The sequence below is a fragment of the Ambystoma mexicanum genome, chromosome 2p, assembly GCF_040938575.1.
Source record: "Ambystoma mexicanum isolate Mex_15411 chromosome 2p, UKY_AmexF1_1, whole genome shotgun sequence".
Classification (NCBI taxonomy): Eukaryota; Metazoa; Chordata; class Amphibia; order Caudata; family Ambystomatidae; genus Ambystoma; species Ambystoma mexicanum.
The window spans coordinates 1171233280-1171254493 of NC_090923.1; the positions used below are offsets into that span (position 1 = coordinate 1171233280).

The 21214-nt window shown below is 49.9% G+C and overlaps 1 protein-coding gene across 6 annotated transcripts in view; it reads right to left on the reverse strand.

Annotated features, from left to right (window-relative positions):
• The window catches only part of WNK3 (WNK lysine deficient protein kinase 3), a 2095067-nt gene that overhangs the window by 919629 nt on the left and 1154224 nt on the right, over positions 1-21214 (reverse strand). For all 6 annotated transcript variants that reach the window (XM_069645314.1, XM_069645316.1, XM_069645315.1 and 3 more), the window contains exons 11-13: positions 5255-5325; positions 4516-4660; positions 767-883 (exon numbers count right to left, since the gene is read on the reverse strand). In XM_069645314.1, the coding sequence (XP_069501415.1) occupies positions 767-883; positions 4516-4660; positions 5255-5325 (333 nt within the window). The remainder of the gene's footprint in view (positions 1-766; positions 884-4515; positions 4661-5254; positions 5326-21214) is intronic.

Genomic DNA, 21214 nt, shown 5'->3' on the forward strand with positions numbered 1-21214 from the left:
AAGTGAGATAGACATTCTTTATGACCAGGTAACCCTTAGGACAAACTATTCCAAATGTGGTTTGGGATTATTTTTTGTATATATTAAACAAAACCTTGCCATTGCTTCTTTTCCTACTCATCCTCCCCCACAGAAAAGTTCCCTTCAGAACTTAAGAGGAAACTTCGATATCATCTAGAGCAACAGAGACTGAGCCAGAGCAAGTGCAACAACGACAGTGTGCCCAAAGAAAGACCAGGCTCATAACACAAACAATGAGCATTTGTCAAAGCGAGACAGTTGCACAAACACAACAGGCACACCGAAAAAAGGAAGTGGGGAAAATGAAAGCAGTGTTGAAGCCTTACAGTAACAACTTTCTTCTTTTAATAAGGCAGCCTATATATTACTCTTTTTTTTGCCTGTTGGAAGTGAGGAGGTAAGACTTTTTTCCACAGCAACAATGTGCCTTTTGAAGGTAAATTGTCATTTTCAGGAAAAAAAGACCAAAAGCAGCAGGAGGGCCCAGATCCTGATATGATATTTTTATTTGTATTGCGCTCATACACACGTGTTTCTTGTGTCTTGTAGAAGGACATTCATATATACAGTATTTATGAATGTTCATGGAGGTCCTAAGCAAAACAGTGTAAATGAACGCACTACAGCTGAAATAATTAAGAGTGAGAATCTTATTAAAATTCCATAACATAACACTGATCATAGCAAACAATGAGCTAATAAATTGTATAGTCGATAAATAATTGTTTAAGCATAGAATACATACCATATAATCTGCTATATCTTCTGGGGCATCACCATCTGCATCAAACTTGAAGGTAACCATTTTGTTGTTGTGTGTCTCGAGCTGGCACTCCACCATGTTGTCCCCACAGGTTGAGACCTAGTCACAAAGTACCAAATCATGAACTGTTGACTTGAGTGCAAGAACACAAATGCAGTGCAATGCAGAACATTTACCATAAAAATATATGATCTCGAGTGTAAACAGAAATTAATCACTCAAGAAACACTGCCAGAAAAGATGCATGCAAGTGTTCGCATTTTTCAGCTTTGATAGGATAGGTTATTTATAACACGCTGAATACCCGTAGGTTTCTTAGCGCGGAGCCGGGGATCGAACCTGTGGTGTTCCATGTCGTCTTGCTTCTAAGGCGAGCACGTTGCCCCTGAGCTATCCTCGCGAGACCGCGGACCCGGGGACCGAAGGCTTTCAGCAGTCAACATGCAAATGTCACTCAAGTGGGTCAATATATCTTGTGTGTTTGAAATGCAGTATATTTTCAATTATTTCAGTTAAATTGCTTATATGTATTCATTTTTTTAAATTAAAAAGTCACTCAAATGTGAATATTTCCCCTGCACCTTTCTATACCCGCCCATCTCTTCTATGGCACCTCTGCCTCAAACCCAAGCAACAGCTCAAAATGTAAAACATACAAAGTGTACAGGGGATGGACATGGGATGGGTACCACGCTTGCCATGGTCCGTTTTTTAAAAAAGAATCGATCTACCATATTAACCATTTTTGTTTACCCCTTTAGGCGGAAGATGCAAGCTGAATATGTATAAGCAGCGTTTTAGATGCTTCATGCAGACTTGAAGTTAATTATGTGATTCAATGAATGAGGGCTGACCACAGTATGTGCTACGTTACTGTTGTGTTGGTGTTTTTAGATAACATTTTTAAAAATGTATTTGTTATATGGAGGTTCGAATATGAATTTAGTGATTTCTGAATTGAAATAACGTATTACATGTACTTTAAATTGTTAATCTTTGCTATAATATGAGTGAAAGGTTTAAATGCAAGACAAAACGCTAATAAATGAAAAAGAAAAAACATACTTTTGCAAATCAAACTTAAAAAAAGTTTTTTTATCAAATGTCAAAATAAACAGAGGGGGAGATGAGAGGAAGAGTAAGAAACAGTGGGGGGGGGGTTTAAGATTCTAACAAAGGAACAATTCCTTATAATAAGTTGCTTTACATTTATTTCACAAATCCCTTTTTCTGTTACCCTGTATAACATTTATTGATATTGCCATAATTAAAAAAAAATAATTACTGTAAAAATAATTGTGTTTTTGGTAAGCAAGAATACTGCTACAATAATGCATTTACAAGCAGCTGCCGAGCTCCACTGGGCACGAAGATGCACCAACTTAAAAATGTAAAAATAAAAAAATAAAAATCAGGTATCATAAGGGAGGAATGAGTGTCACTAAAATGTCACTTAATCTGGGGAAACACATCTGCATGCACTCACCCTGCCAGTACCCAAGGAACAGATGCAGAACTTTTAAAAGTCAACCTTTTACAGTTGCAACATTCAGATCACCCGCTTTTAAAAATGCAGTGATCCCATTCTAAAATAAAAACAGAATATCGTGAAAAAAAAGCTTTTGAATAGTTTCTTTAGCACAAGAAGTCTATATTATACATTTAATCATTATTAATTTGTAACAAAACTCCTTTTGCAAATGCCTCTAAAATCTCATTATTGCAAGTTCTGGATTTGTGAAGTTGCGCTTTAATGTCATTAAAAACACCAAGGCTTTGTTCCTTGGTTCAAATAAACATCTTGTTAAATTGTGTGCTATAGAAATAGCATGAATTGATGAGTAACATTGTTGGGAAACCATTAAGCGCACACTGCTTCTGCCACCCACCGCAGACAGCCAGGGACTAACATAGGCGATACAAACTTGCTCCACCACACAAGACTTACCATTGGGGCACATGGAACAAAGCCTCAGACACAACCTGAAGCATTCATCCACGGTTGCCGTTGTGCCGTGGGGCCTGTGCTAAATAAGTGACTAAGACCCCTATTTGCAATCTTGGCTGCAATATAACCAGTCTTGGGTGGGGAAGACAGAGACAGAGAGCCAACCCAGAGGGGGGTGGGGTAGACGAAGCAGGGACTGTGGGTTATTCCGATTAGGTCCGAGGAGGAAGACTATGAGACCAGCAGGAGGAAGGAGCAGCGAAGTTTCAAGACAATTTCTGGAGAAGGTGAGTTCTTGGCTACTGGCTAGTGAGCAAAAGTGGGACTGCAGTGCGAATTTGTGTGTTAGTGTGGCAAGTGTTTAGAAGAGTTAATGTAACGAGTGACTGTGAAGTGTATAGTACTGAGTGGAAGGAGGGTGTTTGAGTAGTTGTAGTGTGGAGGGATGGTTCCATGTTCCTTCATTGCCAGTTCTTTTCCTTATGCGTTTTTTTCCCCCAGACTATTTTGTTTCGAAAAAAAGAAAATGTCCACGTTTTTTGGGGGGTTACCCCAAAACTGCCTTCCCCCATTTGTTTTAGGCTATCGCCCTACCCCCAAACCTCTTATATACCCTTCTTAAAAGAAATAATCGGGAAAAAACCCACCAAAAAAAGGACTGGCAATGAATGAAAGTTATACCGGAGGGAGTAGTGGTGGTTTGGAGAGAGTAGTATTAGTTGGAGAGGTGTAGAGTAGGAGGGAAGAGTAGTAAGGAGATGTGTGAAGGAGGGGCAATAGTGCAGTAGGAGGAAGCATTAACGACAAAGAGGAGGTAGAAACATCTCAAGGTGGAGGAAAGACTCAGAATGAGTGAGAGACGTCAGAGGGAGAGGAAGTGGAGGGAGGAGGGGTAGGTGGAGTGCAGGGAGAAGAGAAGGAGATTGGACAGGAGGAGAGGAGAGGGTCAGCACAAAAGAAGTGGACCGAATCAAGCAGAGTGTCTGAAAAGGTGTAAATTCCGAATACAGTTAGACCTTTAACAGTTTAGAGTAGAGAAAGTTAGGAAGCCTCAGAGTTTACTGCGACGGCCAAAGGCCTTTAGGTCAACATCCCACTCCATTTAGCACTCTGTATACTAAGGGGGAAACAATCACTATATACCAACCTGGGGCTAAGCACTTGTAGCAAGGAAGGAGGTGCTTGTAGACGAGAGAGAAAGACGGCTACAGGGCTTAATAACATTCCAATAAAAGCCTTGAACTGCCTCCACTATTTGGAATGATTTTTGTGACATCTGTGACAAAAGCTAATCTGTGAAAAAAAGTTAAAATCTTGAAAGAACCTACAGACTCAAGTGTTCGAGAGAACTCAAAACACCCAGATACATAGTTTTTAACTTGAAACGCGTGTAGGTGAAAGAACATGTAGCTATCACACAATAAAACAAGATATTTACTGAAGTCAAGGAACAAAGATAGATAATAATGACTACATACAAATACGTACAAGGCAGCTTCAGAAATCTAGTAAGTAAAAATGTGAACTTTATCTATAGGAAAGATAACCTACCGTGGTATCTGGCTGCAGCACAGCCAAACATCACCAAAAAAAAGTAGACCTCAGTTTCAAACTAGCTCGGAAGACAATGCCTGCCTATTGCCCACCCTGTCCTTCCCCGCCCTCTCCCCGTCTTGATTCACTGGCTTTTATAAATGCGCTCAGATGCCCAGCTCCGAAAGGTTCGGAAAGATTTATCAGATCAGACAAATCTAATGGCATACAACTCCTAAAAGGCACAAACCTGCAGGACAGTGAGCTGAAAACGGTTTCCTTTGTCAGGCCGGGCACAGGATGATCGCCTTAGTCTCAGCTTCTCAAGCTTTCCGTTTCCTATGAAGGGGTCATACCCATTGCTGCTGTCCTTTGCAATTGTAGATTCCTGAGCACTGAGGGCACACAAGCCAGACATATAGGTTAATTTGATCACCATGCAAACAACTGGTTGTGCGTTCAATGTTCTAACAAAGGTGGCAGTGGGGTTAACAAAGGCTTTGCATACATTTCAAAAAGCTTTTAATTTTAGGACTGAGTAATCTGTGATCTGTAAAAGGTTAGAAGAGCCGTTCAACTCTAGGGCTTGGTGGCGGATTTATTGGATATATTCCAAGAGCTATTCACCGGCTGATGGATCCCTGGTCTCTTTGAGGAAATCAATGGTCCTATACAAGCAATTCCATTCAAAGGTTTCACACATGCAATACAAATGTGCCCCAGTTTGGAATGTGCTACACAAATTATCTATTACTAGGCATGCTCAGAAACATCGTTCCCAGCTCTACCTCTAGAAACAACTTATATGGTCTCACACATCTAACAAACCTATGTCATTGCCATTAAGAAACACAGCATCCTTAGGGGTAAATTAATGTCACTCAATACTACATTAACACATACATCACACGCTCAAAATACCCTTGGGTCATTAGTGCTTACACCCCCTACTCGGTCGGCGGGCCAATACAATGAATGTCAAGACTTACCCTGCAATAGAGTCCTGTTTTTGAAGGGGCGCCTGTTCAGACACGATTGACTGTGGACAAGCCAGCAGTGGCTGCAAAATACAAATACGTTTCAAAGAATTTCAGAGCACAACAATACAAGCCATATCCCTCATTTATTCTGTACATTTGTTGTAACATGAATGGATTGACCAACTACTATCTTTACATAAGAAAAAAACTGCAGAAGCTCGGACTCCAGCAAGGGTGGTGGGGAGATTTAGGGCGTTCTCCCCTCAAGAAAATGTCTTAACATATTGAGCATTTTTCAGTATAGGCCACATTAGCAACAGTACAAAGGACCATTTCATATTTTAATGATGGCTGAGTTCACAACACATGACAGCATCAGCAGCGAACTGGCCTACAAGGACCTCTAGAGATTTCCCAGTGAGCCTCTGCAACATGGGCCCATTGAGTGGTAAACTATGGTTTTCTGTCTTTCTTACACCCTGCCATGCACTGCACCTCTTCCTCCCATCCATCCATCCATCCATCCATCCATCCATCCATCCATCCATCCATCCATCCATCCATCCAAATGCTGCACATCCCTTTGAAGTAAGGAACAAGTTACTTACCTGTAACTGTTGTTCTCCAGCATGGGTCTGGCATGGATTCACATGCTCATGAATATTCCCCGTCGTCAGGCTGGGAATTCTCGGTAAAGAAAAATCAGTATCAGTTTCGTTTCTGATCGGTCTTTCGTACCAGTAACCAATCACTGATCTCTGCGTCATACTGACAACAGCCAATGACTGCCATCTCCCTAAGCCCCGCCTCTGGCAGCCATCCTCAGATTTGGTAGCACGTGAAGTGGCAGTATGACCAAGTGAAGAGCCGCAGAGGGGTAGGCGGGAGGGTTCGCATGTGAATCCATGCCAGACCCATGCTGGAGAACAACAGTTACAGGTAAGTAACTTGTTCCTTCTCCAGCATGGGGTCTGGCATGGATTCACATGCTCATGAATGAAAGAATACATAGCAGTACACACATGCACAACCACGGGAGGTGGCAACAGGCTCAACATTAAGCAATACAACAACTCAACATTAAGCATCTCTTACCTTCTCACCAGGCTCACCTTAGGCGAACAGGTTGCGCAGCACTGCTTGGCCGACCCTGGACTCCTCCCTGGAATCCCGGTCGACGCAGTAGAATTTCGTGAAGGTGTGCGTCGACCTCCACGTAGCAGCCCTGCAGATGTCCAGCAGGGGCACACCAGATAGGATTGCCGTGGTAGCTGCGATCGCTCTGGTGGAATGGGCTCTCGGACGGCCGGGCAGCGGTCGGTTTGCTAACCGATGACAGTACATGATACAGCCAGAGAGCCATCTGGAAATGGAAGCCCTTGAGAGAGCCTTCCCCTGATTGACAGGTCCAAAGTTCACAAAAAGTTGACATCTTCCGAAAACTCTTCATGCGGTCCAAGTAGAACTTCAGCGCTCTAGCCACATCCAGCGAGTGCAAAGTCCTTTCAGCCGGCGACGAAGGCGACGGGAAGAAAACAAGCAACACCAAGGGTTCGTTGAGTTGGAAGTCCGACGGCACCTTGGGCATGAAGGAGGGGTGCATCCTGAGCACTACCCTCGTGTCATGAAAAGTCAAGTACGGGGGCTTGCAGGAAAGGGCCTGGATCTCTCCCACCCGTCGTGCGGTGGTGATGGCCACAAGAAACCCTGTTTTCCACGACAAGAACTTCAACGGAGCTGAGTGCAGAGGCTCGAACGGAGGTCCCATGAGCTTGGTCAGCACCACGTTGAGCTCCCACGCCGGGGCCGGAGCCTTCACCGGCGGGAACGATCTGAACAGTCCCTTCATGAATTCTTTCACCAGACGATGAGACCACAAAGACGTCCGTCCCGTGGTTCTGGTGTATCGGGAGAGCGCAGCAAGATGAATCTTGATGGAAGCGTGCACCAGTCCAGCCTTGGCCAGCGTCAGTAGGTACAGCAGTACTTGAGGAGCCGTAATCCATAGAGGGCTAATCTTCTGTGCGTGGCACCAGACCGAGAACCGCTTCCATTTGTGTCCGTAGCATTTAAGAGTTGAGGACGCCATGGCCTTTGCAAGAACCTCTCTGCAGTCGGCCGGTATGTCGTAACCTCCAAACTCTAACGCTGCAGGAGCCAGGCCTGCAAGTTCAGCGACTTCGGATCGTGATGGAGGATGGCGCCTCCTTCCCTGGAGAGAAGATCCGCGTCCGCTGGCAGCTTGATTGACGGGGACGCTGACAAGTCCAGAAGGTCCGGGAACCATAGCTGCCTCGGCCACGCAGGTGCGACGAGGATCATCCTGCACCGTGACCTCTTGAGCTGGTTGATGAGCCGGATCAGCAATGGCAATGGAGGGAACGCGTCTAGAAACAGGCCCTCCCAGGGGAACGAGAAAGCATCGGCCATGCTCCTCGGCTGGGGAAACCTGCTGGCGAACCTCCGGCACTTGGAGTTCGTCGCAGTCGCGAACAGATCGATCTGGGGTGTGCCCCACCGTCGGAAGAGGCAGTCCACTAGATCATGTCGTAGTTCCCACTCGTGGCACGAGCGCAGCTCTCTGCTGAGCGAGTCGGTGATGGTGTTTTTTATTCCTGCCAGATGAAACGGCACCAGAAACATCCCTTGGGCGACGGCCCAATGCCACAGATCCTGCGCCTCCTTGGACAGGGCTGGGGATCTGGTACCGCCCTGCTTCCTGATGTAGAACATGGTGGTGGTGTTGTCGGTGAAGATCCTCACCACCTTGCCCTTGAGGGACGGAAGAAAGGACCTGAGGGCCCAAAACACTGCACGGAGCTCCAGGACGTTGATATGGAGGGACTTCTCTGTCGGAAGCCAAAGGCCTCTCGCATGCAGATTTTCGGTGTGCGCTCCCCACCCTTCCAGGGAGGCATCCGTGGTCACTGTCTTCTGGTGGCCCGGGGTCTGGAAGTCCATGCCCGCCGTCAGATGCGCGGGTGCCCCACCACCGGATCGCTCGTCGGAAGCTCTCGTCGAGTGTGATCCTGTCCTCGAAGCTGCCCGTCGTCTGGATCCAGCGAGCGTCCAGGAACTCCTGTAACGGGCGCATCCAAAGCCTGCACAGGCGGATGAGATAAATGCAAGAAGACATCATTCCGAGGAGGGATTTGATGGACCTCACCCTGGCCGCGTCCGCAACCAGCATCCGCTGCACCTTGCCCAAGATGGCCAGTGTCCTTTCCTCCCACGGAGAGGCCAGAAGCGCCACTGTGTCGAGTTTCACTCCCAGAAACAGTGCGTCTAGCGCGGGCACCAGGTGGGACTTGGCGTAGTTTATGGAGAATCCCAGGTCCATGAGTAGTTGGACGGTCCTCGCTGTGTGCTCCGCGGCGAGCTCCCTTGTCTTTGCTCGGATGAGCCAGTCGTCCAGGTAGGGGTAGATGTGGATCCCCTCCAGGCGGAGCCGCGCCGCCACCAGTGCGAGGCACTTGGTGAACACCCTGGGTGCCGACCTCAATCCGAAGGGAAGGGCTCTGAACTGGTAGTGACGCCCTTGGACCACGAATCTGAGAAACCTTCGGTGTCCCTTCAGGATGGAGTTATGGAAGTAAGCATCCTCCAAATCCAACGACGACAGGAAATCGCCCTCCTCCAGCTGACCCAGGACGTGCTGGAGGGTGACCATCCGGAACTTCTGTGCCTTGATGAATTTGTTCAGTCGTCGTGGGTCCAGGATGTCTTCTTCACGAGGAAGTATCTTGAGTAAACTCCGGAGCCCCGAAGCCTCTTTCGGACGAGCTTGATGGCGCCTTTCTAGAGCATCGCCTTTACCTCCAAGAGAAGTTGAGGGACGTGATGTTCCTTCCTGGCCATGGGGGGAACGCGCAAGCACTTCTTTAGAAACTCGAGCGCGTGACCCTGGGCCAGGGCGTCCAGCACCCAACGGTCGGTGGAGATGGACTCCCACACGCTGACTAAGTTCGCCAGCCGGCCTCCCACTGGGATGCTTCGGTGGGGGCCCGACCATACGGCCGGTTCAGTCCTGCTTCGACGAGGCTTTGCCGCCTTGTCCTCCCTGGCGACGACAGCGGGGTCCGCCCGACTTGCCTCGTTGTAGGCTTCCTGTGACGACGAACGGGCCGCTTGACGGTAGGTGGAATATCCGCCGCCGGAACCTTTGGAGGCACCCTGCTTGCCTCCGGCGCTCTGAAAGGGTGGCCGTCGTTGCTGGAGAACACCAAGAGCCTGGGCGTCCTCCGTCTTGATGGCTTGTAGGGAATCGTCCACTGTTTTCCCAAACAGGTTGCTCCCGTCGAACGGTATGTCCAAAACTCTGGTCTGCACGTCCTGCCGGAAGTCCGTTGCCTTGAGCCATCCACGCCATCTAAGGCACACGCCGTTGCCCAACTGGCGAAACCCAGTGTCAGCGAAGTCCGTCGCTATCGTAATGGCGTGGTCCGACGCCACTTCTCCTTCCTGCAAGATCTCTAGGGACTCCGCCTTCTTGTCGTCCGGTAGGAAGTCCAGCAGGGGGGCGATCTTGTACCACAACTCCCTGTCGTAGCGGGCTACGATATCCAAGGCGTTGGCAACCTTAATCGTCGTCGCTGCCGATGAGATGACTGAGTCCCATCGTGTCCAATTTCTTTCCCTCCCTCGCCGTCCAGGGGGGGGGGGGGGGAGGTTGACGTAGAGGCCGAAGCCCCCCTGCTTTCTTCCTGGCCGCCGCGGAGACGACCGAGTCCGGGGTCGGCTGTGCCCGAAGGCACAAGGGGGCGGCGTCCGGGACCAGTTACTTCTTCTCGTATCGATCCCTTCTCGCAGGCGTTGTGGATGGGTTCTTGAGGAGGGCGAGACCCTCATCCCAGATATCGTCCAGTAGAGGTACAGCGAGGACAGTCTTCCTCTTGGTCTCGCACCGTTGATAAAGGAAACCTTCCTTCTTCTCTTCCGGGCAAAGCTGGAAAAGCTCAGATGCCCTGGCGATCATGGCATGAAACGATCCAATCTTGTCGGGTGGGGAAGCCCGGGGAGGAGGGGACGACGGAAGATCCTCGTCGTAAACTTCGTCGTCTGTACCCGTCGCTGCCGTGTCCGTCCCCGTATCATCCCCACGGGTCGTGGACGGGGAGGAGGGCTGAGCAGGGCGCGATGGTTGAAAAGGAGGTGAAGGATGAATCCTTCTCTTAGGAGGAGGGCTCCCAGAAGGGCCTGGCTCGGGTCCCCCGTCGGGAGCGGTTCCTCCGTTGGTGGTAACGGCAATCTCGTCCTTATCTCCGAGCATAAGGACTGTATAGCCAACAAAATGGCCGCCGAGTTGTCTTGCGGCATTGGTTGAGGGGATTCCGACGGGCGGTCAGGAACCTCGTCGGCACCCTCGACGTTCTCGTCGTCTCCTACGTCGGGGTCCCTCCCGACGGGCTGGCCTTCTTCCACGCCAATGCCGTGGCTTAAGACTTCGATCAGCTCCTCTTCAGAGGTTGAGGCCGAATCCACGATGGCCTCCTGCCCCCCCTTTTTCTTCTCCGTCGGAGGTTTCACAGGGGTCCTGTCGATGGGCTTGAAAGAGGACTCCCTCCGCGGTGGCAGGGAGACTCTGGGCCCCGAGGTCGCCTCCACTGGTGTAGCCTCCACAGGCTGAGCCTGGGCCGCCGCGACTGTCTCCATAGAGGCCTTGGCAGGGTGGATCAAGGCTTTCACCACCTTAGGTGCGCTCACCGCCTTCTCCTTGGGGGTAGGGTCACCGCCTCGCTCCCCCTCCGATGGGGCCTTTGAGCTCGACCGGGGCCTCTCCAGAAGCTTCGCCGGGTGCTCGGACTTCCTCTTACCCGAGCCAGAGCGTTGGCTCGTGGTTGATGGCGCCGGGGAGGTTGCGCCCTGCCTGGCAACCGAAGAGCCCGACCGTTCGGCGCTCCCGGTGCCAGCGGACTCGCGGTGCTTGGCCTTCTGTTGGGCCCCCGTCGCCGGGGCGCCCTCAAAGGTCTTAGAAGACCGCTCGGACTTCTTCTTTTTCTCGCCTGACGGGCTCTTCCCTTCCAGCCAGTTGGCGAGATGCAGATGGCGGTCCTTCATGGTCTGCTCCGACATGTTGCCACAAAACGCACAGTCCTTCTCCACGTGAGTCTTGTCCTCATGCAGGCAGTAGAGGCAAAGGGAGTGTTTGTCCTCCTTGAAGACATTCTGAAGCTGGCATCCAGGGCAGACCCTGAACAGCTTTCCGGGCGTCGAGCTTCCCTTCTCCTGGGCCATGTCCGAGATGGGCCTGAGAAACTTCTGGAGTCCTCCAAAAGCGTGGCTCGATGAAATCTTCACCCCTGAGGGGCGTAGAAGAATCCGACACGGGTCCCCGTTGATCGGATAAAGAAACGGTGGAGCTTGAGGCTCTTTTGACCGAAAAAAGAGAATTTTCCTATGAAAAAGCACGAAAACGCACTAAAGCTCGAGAGCAATAGCACGAGGATCCCAACACTTGAACGTGCGGTAAAAATCTGAGGATGGCTGCCAGAGGCGGGGCTTAGGGAGATGGCAGTGATTGGCTGTGGTCAGTATGACGCAGAGATCAGTGATTGGTTACTATTACGAAAGACAGATCAGAAACGAAACTGATACTGATTTTTCTTTACCGAGGATTCCCAGCCTGACAATGGAGAATATTCATGAGCATGTGAATCCATGCCAGACCCCATGCTGGAGAAAGAAAGTTAATCAGAGTTAGGCCACCACCTGAATATAGTTTTTCCTAGTCTTTTTTTATATAAGAAAGTAACAGCAAGTAACACCTTCAATTCCTGTCTTCTCCAGCTCCAACTGCCGGTCCAGAAATACTCCAGCCTTCTGGAAGCCGGTGCCCTAAGACATTCCATCCAACATTATGCCCTGAAAGTTTAAAACTACGTTAAAGTGAGTAATGCACTGTTCCTGCAATACATACACACTTGTGAGTAGGTCAACACAAATGCATTTGTTAGAAGTCCTCCAGTATTTTATTCTTCAATCTTAGCAAATGTGTACATTTTCTGTTATGTTTATCTACTTTTCAGTCCCTATGTAGAGACAAATGTGCTCCAAACTTCACTATTTTGAACAATTTCTGGCAAGCGTTCTTTTGAAAGAACCCGCCAACTTAAGAGGAGATAGCCTTGGTCGCACAGTGTAATATGAGGCCACTTCGAAAAATATTTCCAAGGCCATCTTTGGTTTCCAGTCCACCTCTGACCAGCATTTTATTTGTTTATTTGAATTTCTATTTAGCGCTGGCCCTACCCAGAGGGTCTCAGAGCGCCTTACATGGTTAAAATATTGAAAAGGTGGGAGTTGAAAAAAGGTAAAAAATGTTTTCAGGAAAGGGTTGACACTCGGCTCTCCTTCAGGCTCCCCTCAGCCGCCTATACTTCACTCATTCCCGACTGTCTTTCTGCAATCCAGGAGTGGTGTGCCGGCAATTATCTCTCCCTTAATGCCAGTAAAACAGATCCTGCTCATCGGAACACCAGCTCCCTCCTTTGCTCTCACTCTCTGGCCGCCCACCATGGGCCCTCTTCCTTCTCCAACTTGTGAGGTTAAGAACCTCGGGGTCATCTTCGACTCCACACTCTACGTCGCTCCTCACATCTCCAACATCTCTAAGAAGTTAAATTACCAGCTGCACCTCCTCAGAGGTATTCTTCTCTTCCTCACTTTCCTCCAGAAGCTCAGTGTCGCCTGAGCTCTGGTTCCCTCTAGGCTGGACTACTGCAACACCTTCTTTCTAAATTGTCCTGCCTCTAATCTCCGTCCTCTACAACTCATCCAGAACAGGACTGCAAGACTTGTCCTTGGCCTCAAGCCCAGGGATCGCATCTCTCCAGCACTGAAATCCCTTCACTGGCTCCCAGTGACGACATGGATTAAATTCAAGACCCTTTGCATTGTCCACAAGGCTTTCGGGGGCCTGGGACTCCACTACCTCCAACTCTCACTTCCTAAATATCTGCCTTCTTGAGCTCTCCGCTCTTCCACCTCCAACTCTCTGATGGTAAGTCGCTTTTACAAGTAAAGAGTTGGGGGCAGATCTCTCTTCGGCTGGTGCCTCTCCCTGTAACAGCCTCCCTGTCTCTCTGAAACTTGAGCAGAACCATCCCCAGTTTCGGAAGCAACTAAAGACCTTTCTCTTTGCTTCTGCCTTCTCTCTTCCTCTCCCTTGCCGATCACCAGCCTGTTTCATGCACTGGTCACCCTCTGAATTCGGGCCCAGGTCCCTGCCTATCCAGCTGCATTCCTGCACTTCCTCTTCGCTCCTCTGCACTTGTAGTCTGTATCTGTAACATTACAGTCCACTATCTTGCACTTATTTGCCACACGTTGGGTGCACACTTGTCGTTTATCCTTGTCCTGCACTTCTCCTTCCTCCCTCTACCCTCAGCACTTCTCTCTCCCCCACTTCCCGGCTCTTGCACGATCTGAATGACAAGGCCTATTAACATCGTTGTTTTGTCCTCCCTTTTCTTTCCCCACTACTTGTTTTGGCACCCCAAGAAACATTTGTGTACAGGCTCGTTATAAATGCAATATCATTTCAAACGGTTGGCATTGTCAGTGTAAATAACTTTCATGCAGCTGCGCGAACGATATAAGTCAGTAGTTTCTCTACAAATCATTACTTGTGCCCATAATATGACCGCAATCCCAGTGTAAATCACTTCAATATTACACCCGAAATCTATGACAGGATGGTCCATAGGTCCCTTTCATGAAGCTGTGAGCACAATGTATGCGGATAGGGTCACTGTAGACCAAGAAGGAAGGTGTGGCCAAAATTGATACCAGAATGGTCACTGAAAATTACTTATGAAGCTGCTGTCAAAAGTCAAATTAATTTGATGACATGTTGCACATATAAAATAAGACCATGTCACTTTAAATATGATGTAGCCACGGCCCCATGCAGACAAACATACAAGCACTCACTCAAATAACATACATGCACACATTCAAAATCAAACACATGCTGCAACATATTCCAAATATGCACGCATACATACACTTTTGGCTTAACCGACCTTCACTCTCCTCGACATTGTGCCTTTCCACACCTTTTGAGATTCTTTGTAAGGACATTAAGGTTCGCTTCCTCCTTCGTGGAGGAATGTACATATTGTTGGAAATGGGTCCAAAACATGTGAAAACCAACAAGAGTAAAATGGTTGCAGAATGCCTTAAGGTGCTACTGGTGTAGGAGGATCCCCACAGTGTGACTGGCCATCGAGTAACCCCACCCACCCCTGCCCAATTGCAACCCCAGTGAATCCCACTGTTCATGTGTCCAATCCCCCTGGACCCCATACATATCCACCTGGCGAGTACAGGACCAGTGGTGCGCACCAATAGTTGTTCAAAAATAAAAGTTTATCAAAATCGTTAATGTATGGCATGCGCCCTCAGTAGAACAAATTACTTGCATCTCAGTAATGTTGAGTATTATGAATTAATAATTCCTGAAGATATCTTCTTCAGTTGCAGCTGCTTTCATGACCTTTTACAGCCACGAGAGGGCACACAGCATCCCTGCTCAGTGCCGTTGGAGGCACAGGAATTTGGGCATGTCAGGAGAAGCATATATGGAGCCTTCAGTTATGCCATTTTCCCTTAGAATACAACAGCTGTGAAATTAAGTGTTACTCACCGGAGTGACTAATGTACTCAGTCCATATTCCCCTTTCCTCCATCCTGTATGGACATCCCCTTGTGAGGGACGGGAACAGAACCTCTTTTCCACCAGAAAAAGACATTTCCCCTTTAAATATACAAGCGCGCAGGTGCATGGTCCCTGGAGCGCAGGCTCCCTTAACCCCGCCCACAGGCGCCACACCTCAGTCCCCTTTTGACACGCTGGCTGTATTACACTTTAACAACCTCACTGGTCTATTAAAGGGGGATAGATGGTGGGACGTATGGAGGAAAGAGGACTAAGTACTATAGTCACGCCAGTGAGTAAGAATTACTCCTACATCCCGTCCCCTTTCCTCCATCTTGTTTGGGCGATTACAACTGACAACACCATGGGGAGGAGAGCCTAAACCTCTAGGCAAATAGATAACGCAGCACCGCTTGGCCAAATGCTGCACCTGCCTTGGTACTGGTGCAAGCAGTAGTGTTTGCAAATGGCCACAGGGGTGGCCCATGTTGCCACCTGCTGACGACCTGGCGTCCCCTTGGCTCTTACCACATGCGCATATATGCCCTGCAGTGGATCCCTACATTGCACCTTGTATGCCTCCTGGATCGCTGCTGTCGTCCATCGAGATATGGGTGCCTTGGAGGCTTGCTGCCCAGTCCTCAGGCCTCCAAATGTTACAAACACTGCATCCGTCTTAAGCATGCCCTTCGTTCAGTCCAGATAGAATTTCAACGCTCTCCCGACATCGACAGTGGAGTGTTTAAGAATGTGGGCAGCACAATCTCCTAGTTGATATGAAAGGATGACACCACCTTTGGAAGGAACTTGGAGTGCGTTCGCAGCACAATCATGTCCTTCTGGAATCTAGTTTATGCTCTGAGGCGACCAACGCCTAGATCGATCTCGCTCTGCGAGCTGACGTAAGACCAACCAGAAGGGATGTCTTCAGAGTGACCAAGGGTTCGTATCGTGTGTGGGCTATAGCACTTATTACCACGTTGAGGTACCAAACAGGATGAGAGCGTTTGACCGGGGATACAGCCTGGTCAAGCCAGTCAGGTGTTTTTTACTACTGGATTGGATGAATACAGGATAAGAGGCGGAGTACCGGTATGCCCCAATAGCAGGCAGATATGTCCTGCAGGTATCCATCTGGACGCCCGATCTAGCAAGATAGGCTGAGAATGATAAGACTTCGTCTAGGGTGCACGTCAGTGGATTCACTCCATTTTTCTTAGCCCAAAAGCAGAACCTCGTCCATTTGCTTTTGTACTGCTTTCGCACGTAGCCCGACTTCTAGCACTTTGAAGGATCTCCAGATTTTTGCTAGACAACTGAAGGTGCTTGAGCGTTAGCTGTGCAGGAACCAGGCTGCTATGGCTAGCCTCTTCGGGGACGGGTGTAGCACTGCACCTCCGTGCTGCACTAGTAGAGGGCCCATCTTGAGGGGAATTACTATCTCCGGCTGGGTTGACAGCTGTTGCAGGTCTGAGAATCAAGTCGTGCCGGACAGCAAGGCGCTATGAGGATTATCTTCAAGTTCCTGGAGCTCCAGATCTTCCTCACCACCTTCTGAACCAGAAGCGTGGGTGCGAATGCATACGCCCACATCCCATCCCAGAGTATCTGGAGTGCATCCCCTAGAGAGTTGCATCCCCTTCCTTGCCAGGACGCAAATTGCTGACACGTCAGGTTGTTTACTGTTGCAAATAGGTCAGTGGGGGGGTGGCCCCATCTGCTCAACACTTCCTGGTGTACTCTCCAATTCAGCTGCCACACGTAATTGTCAGCGGCCAGGCGACTGAGTCTCTTTGCTTCCAGGATGGATTCTCCCGGAAGGTGAACCACCGAGATACACACCTCATGACTGATAGCCCATTCCCAGATTTCCAAGGTCAACAAGCACAGCTGCAGGGATCTGGTGCCACCCGGTTTGTTGATATAGTACATGCAGGTAGTGTTGTCTGTCTGAATGCACACAGACCTGCCCCTGATGGTCGGGAGAAAGGACTTGCAAGCCAAACATATTGCTATAAGTTCCAGCAAGTTGCTGCGATTCTGCAGGTCGGCCTGTGTCCAGAGCCCATGCACCGAGTGCATTCCCAGAGTGGCTCTCCACCCATGGAGGGAGGAGTCTGTGGTAATGATGTACTCTCTGGGCGGTGGAAAGAAAGGCCTGCTCACCAAGATGTTCTCCTCCTGCTGCCACCATTTGAGATCGTGATCCAGATGTTCCGGGATGGATACCTGGGCCCACTGATGGCTCGATCCTGATCCCAGGAATCAGAAAAATGCAACTGAAGCCTCCTCATGTGGAGTCTGGTGTACAGGACCGCAAGGAGGCATGCTGCCAGCACGCTCAGAAGGTGTTGATACCACAAGGCCGTGGTGATTGGCCTGCTGGGGAAATCGCACACGGCAGTCCGAATTGCTGTAACCTTGTCCCTGGTGGGGAATATCCTCTGCTGCTGTGTGTCCCACAACAGTCCCAGAAACACTAGCGTCAGTGTAGGGGTGAATTGAGATTTCTGGTAGTTGATTGAAAACCCCAGGTCGAATAGAGTGGAGGTGAGCCTATCCATTGACGCTCGAACCTGCTCCGGAGACGTGACCCTGACTAACCAGTCGTCGAGGTACAGATAGACATGCAGCCCCTGTGACCCAAGGAGAACTGCCACCATATTCATGAGCCTCGTGAAGACTCTCAGACCAGAATTTAAACCAAAGGGCAGAATCTTGTACTGAAAATGCAGGCCTATGACCCAGAACCTGATGAGGGCCCGGTGAGGTTGAACGATAGGAACATGGAGATATGCGTCCTTCAGGTCCAGGGAACACATCCAGTCTCCCCCACAAAGTGTCTCGACTATGAGCGCTGGCGTCACCATCTTGACCTTCTGCAGGGGTAGGTAAAGATTCAGGGAAGACAAATCCAACACCACTCGCAGGCCCGCCTGGTTCTTCTTTGGCATAGCAAAGATGCAGGAATAAAAGCCCTGCCCCTGCTGGGGGGAAGGGACCTCCTCCGGAGTCTCACTCTCTAAAAGGGAGCAAATCTCTGCTAGAAGTGATGGTGTACTGATCTGTGGGAGATGGGGAGAACTCTGGAGAGAAGGAAGAGGTAACTGGAATCCCCAGGACACAACTGAGAGGACCCATGCGTCCGCAAACTTCGCCCGCCAAGCGTGGTTGTGCAGTGTCAGCCTGCCCCCAACCGGGGAGCGTGGACCTGAAAAGAATTGACATTGTTTCTTCTGGTCAGAGGTTGATGAGTGGGACTGGAAAACCCCCTTATTGTAGGCTTTGTGTTTTCGCCTGTGCTGACTGGGAGACATGTCAGGCTGCCAGGCTTTGCGGTCCTACAACCTGCAGAAACCGCCAAAAGATTGCCCCTTGTCTGAGCGAGACTGTGCCTGTGAGAAAGGCTTCGCTGCTGGCTTGCTAACAATCATCAGCGATTTGGCCATATGAGAGCTGCTCTTCATCTTGTCCAGTTCTTCATCAGTTGTGGAGTGGAAAAGATCACCCCCTTCGAAGGGAAGGTCCAGGATTCTATCCCGGACATCCGGGTTCAACCTAATAGCCTTTAGCCAGGCTGTGCGCCTCATGTCCGTTGCGAGACAGATCGCTCTGTTAGTCGTGTCGATGTGGCCTACCGTGGCCTCCATAATGTCCTGTGTCACCATGTTTGCCTCAGCTAGGCTGGCTTTGAATAAGGCTGGCTTGTCCTTAGGGATGTCAGGCAGGAAGTCTGTGATTTCCCTCCAAAGGCGTACATTAGCCGCAGCCAGGATGGCGTCTGCCTTGGCCTGTCTGAGGAGTAGACCAGCATTAGAGTAGACTTTCGAGCCGTATGATTCAAGAGTCTTCTCTTCCTTGTTCAAGAGGGCTGCCGTGGCAGTACTAGACAAGGATGCCTGGGGCTTGGCATACATGGAGGTTGCGGGTGTGTCGAGAGTAGCATGCTGTACCCATCGGCCTGTCTGAACTTCGCATCCAGCTTTTTGTTAAGGGGTTGCATGGAGTGTGGCTTGAGCCACTCCTCCTTGGCCAAGGCCTGCACATCCTTCTGTAGTGGGATACCAGATCTTGCCTGTGCCCTGATGCTTAGGACCTCCACCAGAACTCCTGCCTCAGGAAACTCCTTCTGGGGTTGGGGAATGCCCAGGTATTCCGACAGACCAGCAATCCTGTCATGGAAGGCTGTGTCCTGCTCCTCTCAGTCTGTGTCCTGCTGATCATCTGCCCCTGGAGGGGCAACACCAGCATCCTTTGGAGGTGCTTCCAGTGTGGGGGTTTGCACCTGCACCAGGGCTACTGGAGCCTCAGCAACAGGCTGCTGCGGAGGCAGAGCTGGAAGCATGAGCTGTGTTGCGGTGGGCTGTGCAGGCGAAGCCGGAGGCAACATGTCCTTGATAATGTCCCTGAGATTGGAGCCCATTTGTGAAGATCGCATGAGAGACATGAATTTGTCGAAAAACCTGTCCTCACAGGCTGGCTGGGCACGATCCTGCACCAGAGGCGAATATGCCAGCTGCCTCCCCAGCTCTTGTCCGTACATGGGGTCACTGTACCTGGAACCAGAGATGTTGGTGTATGACGTGGTCCAATTGACGGGCATCATTGGTACCCAGTCTGCCCTTAAAGCTTCTCCGTTGATCGCCTGGCTGGCTGTCCGTGTCTTGAGCACATGGACCTGTAGCCAGCGTGTTGCCGGGCCCCGACGCATGCGTGTCTGCACCGGCTCTGCCCCGCCCTGCACTTCAGGTGTACAACCGTATAGGCGATCCCTCGAGTAAGGATCCGGTATCAGGGCAAGACCCCGTGTGAGGAGTACCGGTAGTGGTAGAGCACACAGGCCCCTCGGCTCCAGAACCAGTAGAGCCTTTGGACCCCTTGGCCATATTGCTGGTAGCTGTGTGAGCCTCTGAGTTCCCTGAGCCAGTGCGAAGGCCGGATGGACTGCTCCCGACAGAGGGCTTCCACGGGAAGGAGTCGCCTCTGTGGGGTGCTTTGGAAAATCAGGCATCTGCCTTCTTTGTCTTCCTCTGGACGTAGTCCTCAATGTACTGTGGAGGAGTCTTATTGAACAGCTCTCTCCAATGCACAAGCCAGTGTTTAAGCGACCTGGGCGTGAGAGCGTTGCTGGCGCAGCACACCCGTCCCATTCGTGGTCTTCATCAAGGCATCAGAGATAGTGTGCGTGCTGGTCTGCTGTGGGGAAGGAACCGTCGAACGACGGGCAACTGCTAAAGTCTGTCGAAGTCGACATGCACCAGGGACAAACTAGGGGGCCAGTGGATCGTGTTCCCAAATATGCCAACGTCAAAAGAAAAGATTTTGTGGAAAGCGTGTGGAATTACGAGGCAGAGTACTCACCCAGGAGCGCTGGTGGTAGCGTTCCGTTCCAGGCAGTGTGGAAAAGGGAACCAAGGTGTGGCACCGGTGGGAGGGCTTAAGGGAGCTTGTGCTCCCAGGCTGCGTGCCAGTAAATTTAAAGGGGAAATGTATTTTTCTGGTGGAAAAGAGGTTCCGTTCCCATCCCTCGCAAGGGACGCCCATACAGGATGGAGGAAAGGGGATGGAATTTAGATTCCAGAGATTGCAGAACAGCAATATGTGATCAAGCCAACTGTCATGAAGAGACAGCTGGGACCACAATACGGAATATGTAGGTGGAAGGACTAATCCATCAGAAACATAACTGAGAGCCAAGTAATTAATTCTTTTAATGGATTCCTTCTTCCAACAGACAAAGCATCTTAGAGTCCCAAAGTACCAAGTACAGAGCCTGGTGGAGGAAAAAGGGACAACTACCAACTCCAGAACACACTGGAGGACCACATTACTATAGTGGCACCGTGACTTGACAAGGAATCTAGGCAGTAGTGCTTGGCAAACGTTTGGCGTGAAGCCCACTAAGCCACCTGAAAGTTGTCTAAAGCGCGGACACAACTTTGCAAGGCAGAGGAAGCCGGCAGGTATCTGCTAGAATGGACCCCGAGACCATCAGGTACTTCCTTCCCAACAAGATTGTATCACTCCAAAAAGAAGAGGACCATCCACTTATGAAGCATGGCCTGCCCAACAGCCTTGCCCACACCAGCACAAGCGTAACCAACAAAGAAATGATCATCCTTTCTGATTGCCCTCATTCGAGAAACAGTAGCCGAGAGGCTTTTTCAGGTCCAGGTGATGAAACCTCTTCACCACCCTAGATGGGTGAGATTGAGGGTAGAAAATTCGAAGATTAATCTTCAGTGAGAGATAGAAATCTTACACGGCCTGGGGAGGTGGGGGAGGCAGGCGAGTAATTTGACCTCGTCAAG